At 65.7% G+C, this 5,137-nt stretch overlaps 1 protein-coding gene across 1 annotated transcript in view; it reads right to left on the bottom strand.

Moving 5' to 3' along the window:
* Nucleotides 1–825: 825 nt before the first annotated feature.
* ASMT (acetylserotonin O-methyltransferase) overlaps nt 826–5,137 on the bottom strand; it is a 16,021-nt gene continuing 11,709 nt past the window's right edge. Inside the window, exons 5-7 of the mRNA XM_006916124.2 lie at nt 3,230–3,240; nt 2,634–2,858; nt 826–1,037 (exon numbers count right to left, since the gene is read on the bottom strand). Of these exons, the coding sequence (XP_006916186.1) occupies nt 826–1,037; nt 2,634–2,858; nt 3,230–3,240 (448 nt within the window). The remainder of the gene's footprint in view (nt 1,038–2,633; nt 2,859–3,229; nt 3,241–5,137) is intronic.

Here is a 5,137-nt window from a genome sequence, read left to right on the forward strand (position 1 = left end):
CGAGGACACGCGTGTGCCTCCTGCCGACGTGCTCGCCGGCGCCTCTGAGGGGCCCGCTGGCCGGACATGGCTCCACGATGGTGCACACACGGCTGGCTCCCGTCCAGGGTGGGTCGGGGACGGTGAGGACATCGGGTTCCTCACGAGGCCCCAAGACAGGCTGCACGGCGCCTCCGGCCGGCAAGGGCGCTGTCGGGGTTGGGGCGAGGGCCGTCCCCACCTATCCACCCACGTGGGACATTGCCACTGAGGGACACAGTGGGCGGGACATTGCCACTGAGGGACACAGTGGGCGGGGCTCAGGGGACCATGGGAAAGGTGGTCGCCTCAGGGGCTGCTGCAGCAAGGACAGAAGTCACTCTGTGCCCAGCCTACTGGTGGCCCAAGACGCCCACGTCCTAAACCCGTGTGGCAGACAGAATAATGTCCCCAAAGGTGTCCGTGTCCTAATCCCCGTGTGGCAGACAGAATAATGTCCCAAAAGGTGCCCACATCCTAATCTCCATGTAAAGCACAGAATAATGTCCCCAAAGGTGTCCATGTCCTAATCCCCGTGTGGCAGATTCATGTCCCCGAGACGTGCAGGTGCTGATCCCCGTGTGGCGGGCAGCATGCAGGACGACAGAGTTGTGTGCACTGGGTGGAACGGAACGCAATAAACAGAAGAAAACAAGACGAAAGCCACACGGACGGCCACGGGCTCCTGTCCCCCGAAACCCGCGTCGCTCGTCAGTCAGGACCGAGAGGGAGACACGTGACCGGGAGTGTCCCTCCGTGACGGCTGCGGCGTCCGGCGTCCTGCGGCAGCGGCACATCTGCCGGGCGCTACTTCCTGGCGAGGACGGCGTCGTAAGGGCCCCCCGTCCTGCGGCACTGCACGTCCGTGAAGCCGGCGGCGGCCAGCAGCGCGCGGTACTGGGCGGGCGTGCGCTCCCGGCCCTCCGTCTGCACCAGCATGTTGAGTGAGAACAGCTGCGTGGTCAGAGGTCCCCGCCCGTCCGCGTCCAGCAGGCTCTCGATGACCAGAAGGCCACCGCCTGGCACGGAGAGAGCAGGCGTGAGTAAGGGACGGCCCGGACGAGGCTCTACTGTCCCCTGCTTCTCTCGCTCCCCTTTCCCAGCCCCCAACGCCGCTGGCTCTCCCAGGCCCTGGACACCTGCTGTCCTCAGCCGCCGAGGGGCCCCAAACCCGACGCCCCCCGTTCCTGCCAGCTCCGGCCGGCCAGCGTGGACCGGGGTGCCGGCCAGCGCACGCACGCGGCGGGAGCTGTATGCGGGCAGCAGGCGCAGTGTGGGACGCAGAGCCGCCACCTCAGCAGATGACCAGGGCCCGGAATGCCCAGCCACGCGGCTGGCGGCACCGCCGTCAGCGGAGGAGCAAGACCTTGAGCCAAACTCATCTCGCAGTGGCTGGGACAAGGTTCGCAGCCCTCTCGGGGGTGGGCTGTTAGCCCACTGTGGGGCCGTCTCTGACTCAAGCAACAGAAAACATCAAATTTGTCACAAAGATCCAGCGTTCGGAGCATCTCTGAGGGCGCCCAGGACACGTGGGGTGTGGACACGCGCTCAGGCTCCCGGACGCACGAGCCCTCAGCGGACCCTGCCTCTGTCACCTGCACCGCCGGCCGGTGTCACCTGCATCACCTGCCAGTGTCACCTGCACCGCTGCCTGCGTCGCTGGTTTCGACCCCTATGGAGCTCCACATTTTAACCTTCATTTCCTGTGCACGCACAGTCCCCACGGCATAGAGAACAGAGTCGCTGACGACTCAGTAGCAAGGAGCAGAGACGAGAAGAGGCCGTGGACCCGCCTCACGCACCTACCATGGACGCAGTGGACGCCTCCTGGCCGACTCGTGACCAGAGGCTGAGCAGGGGCCCCCTGCCGAGAGCCAGCCTCGAGGACAGAAAACCCGGGGCAGCCACAGGCCACTGGGACAACAGCCAGGCAGGTGTAGACAGCGTCCGACGCCGTTACACGCAGTCCCTCGCTGCCTGCAGGTGCGGGCGTCTGCACACGCGACCCGCCAGCAGTCGGCCGGTGACCGTGGAAAGAACTCGTCACCCACGCAGCTATGCCACCAGGAGGCAGGGTGACCCCGGGCCGTGGCAGGGACTCGGGAGCCTGGGACTCGGTGACAAACGGAGACCGGGGGGCCTACGGCTCCCGGGGGGTGGCGGGATCGACCCTCCGGAAACGCACCCAGCCACAGCCGGTAGAGGCGGATTTGAGATTCACGGAAATCGTCGTTTAAGGATAAGCCCGCCCCGTGCCACGCGCACCGTGGGGCGTGAACCGTTCTGAGGGCGCCGGACGCTTCTGGGACGAGACTTTCCCATCGGGACCGTGGAGCTATGTCTGGTCACCAGACCTATCACACAGGCTCGGTCTGGGAGAATTCACTACGGCCACTGGGGTGGCCCTGAAACCACTGTGCGCACGACCTCACGGACCTCACGGGAGAGCCGGGCAGTGTCCCCGTCACACAGGGGCTGTGCCACGTCCTCATGGACCTCACAGGACAGCTGGGCAGTGTCCCCGTCACAGACAGAGGCTGCGCCCACGTCCTTGTGGACAGCAGGTGGCTGCACCTCGGAGCACAGCTGGGCCGCGTGTCCGTCGCTCCGCCCACCTGGTCTGCAGGCCCGATGCACCCTCGCCAGCAGCTGAGCGCACTTCTCGGGGCTCCAGTCATGCAGGATCCTGGCCAGGACGTACAGGTCCGCCTCCGGGAGCGGGTCTTTGAAGAAATCCCCTGGAACACAGCGCAGCGGCCCTGCGGTCAGTGTGCGGTCCAAGCCCTCGGACTGACCCAGCGCCCAGCGTGGACGTGTCACCTGGATGCACAAACCTGGCCCTGAACAGAGAGAGGCCTCAGTGGAGACAGGAAACCTCCGGACGACGCTTGGGGCCCCTCCCGCCATCGGGGAAGGTCTCTAATTCCCTCCCCGAGGTCCCTTCTCACCACTTCCTGCAGCGGCCCTCAGCCTTGTGTTCCGAGAGCCGCGGCCATCGGCCAGCAGCTCCTGTGTGATCAGATGAAGGGAACCAACAGCCCGCACAGCCACTGGGGGCTACGCACGTGACACCCGTGCTCCCCCGTCCTGGGGGCCAGCGGGGTGACATCGGGTGTCCCAGGGCCTCGCTCCCTCCGGAGGCCCCAGGGGAGGGTCCTTCCTGCCTCTCCCAGTGTCTGGGGGCCCCAGGTGTCCCTGGGGTGGTGGCCACGTCCCTCCCGTCTCTGCCTCCGTGTCCACGTGGCTTCTCTGTGTCTGTGTCTCCCATTCTGTCCCTGGGTTCAGGGCCACCTGCTCCAGGAGGACTCACCCCAAACCCCTCACTGATCCCATCTGCACAGACCCCGTTTCTGAGGTCCCATTCACAGGTTCTGGGTGCACGTGAGTTTTCAGGGGACGCTATTTAACCCACAACAATACACAAGGAATTGCTAATCGCAGGGAACCAAGATTCTTTCACACAGGTTTCCGTCCGTCGTGAGTAACATTTCTAAGTAGAGGGGGCTCGTGCGGAGCGGCTGGGAGCCTTGGAGACCGCCCCCCGCCGGCGTCCCCGACCCACCTTCGCGGAAGCTGACTCGTGCTTCCTCCAGGACCGGGAAGTGCCTCCTGGCCGTCCGCACGACTTCCGGGAGGTCGAACACGGTGACGTAGCATCCGGGATACAGCGACGCGCACTCCCTGGCCAGGGCCCCGGAACAGCCTGGGGGGCGGGCAGAGGGGGTGACGGGCACCAGGAAGCGGCCACCGCCGCCCCGGGGGTGCAGGCGGCGGGCTAGGTCACCGCGGTTACCGCCGGCTCCGCAAGGCCCCGGATCCACGTGCCCAGGGGACTGACCGGGGCTCGGAGCTTCAACTGCACAGGGGACCCCGGCAGGCACCTATGCAGGACATTTCCTGAGAACGCCCTGGTGACAACCCTGGCAGATGCCACCGCACGCGCGTCCTGGGTCCCGGACACCTCCCCGGGGACCCCTGTCCTGCGTGTTCACCCCCAGCTGTCCCCAGGAAGGGCGGCCGTGATCGTGGAGAAGCCGCCCCTCCCCCAGGGACAGCCAGAGGGTGTTCTGAGTGACACACACGGGGACACGCCCCTCACAGTGTCACCTCAGACTGAGGCACAGAGCACAGAGCGCCTACTGAACCTGCCCCAGGTCACGCAGTGAGCAAGGGACAGAAGCCACTCTCGAACCCGGGGCCGACGCTCCCGGCTCCGGCGCCCACTGCCCGCCATGGGGGAGTGACAGACAGTGGCCACGGAGGCTGTTGCTCCGGGAGACGTGGCCATCTACTTCCTGCCGCCGTCCAACAGGCTTTGGGGATTCCCCTCGGATCAGGAAAGCGAGGACCACGGCCTTCTGAGTGTGCCTGGCACCCCGACTTTGCCACGGGGGGTTCAGCCAAAACCAGCGAGCCTTCACTTGTTAAAGGATAGAGACCCCCCATTTGGGAGGGCCACCTCGGGCTGCTGTTACCCCACCATGTCCTGTGAGGCATGAGCACCCACCTGTCCCCGAGCTTGTGCTAGGGCCCCCCCACCCTGCATCGAACCTGCAGAAGATGCTCAAGGCACGGACAGGTGTCCTGGTCCTGCACAGCAGCATCAGAGGATAAGGCTCATAAGCTGAAGGCGATGTCTGACTCTGGGACCCCCCAAAACACCCTGATCCCTCGAGCTCAGACAGCACGATGCCTCCACCAGGAACTGAGCATAACAAGGCTCATCTTGGGGTCTCTGCGACTTGCTTTGCAGCAGCCGGGCGAGGGAGGTAGAGAACCACAGTCCCAAAGCGTCCATCGTAGATGACCGAGGCCGGCGTACGTGGTGAGCTCGGCGTCCGTGGTGAGCTAGCCCACGCCCGCCAGCATCTGGGTCGGGGCCCCAGAAGGCGCGGCAGGTCCTGTCAGCACCGTGATAGCCTCGGCTGCGTCCATCCCTCTCCTGAGACCTCGGTCGTTGGCTACGGACGGTGACGAGCTGGGCCGCGGCAGCCCTCAGCACCCACCGTCCTAAAGGGCACTCCACGCCCTTCCGTCGTGAGCTCCCAGTGAGAAACGGGGTTCAGACGCTCCCCGTACGGAGCAGGACACGCAGCCGCGACACGCGCAGGACGTACTC

The sequence above is a fragment of the Pteropus alecto genome, unplaced genomic scaffold (assembly GCF_000325575.1).
Source record: "Pteropus alecto unplaced genomic scaffold, ASM32557v1 scaffold96, whole genome shotgun sequence".
In the NCBI taxonomy this organism is placed as follows: domain Eukaryota; kingdom Metazoa; phylum Chordata; class Mammalia; order Chiroptera; family Pteropodidae; genus Pteropus; species Pteropus alecto.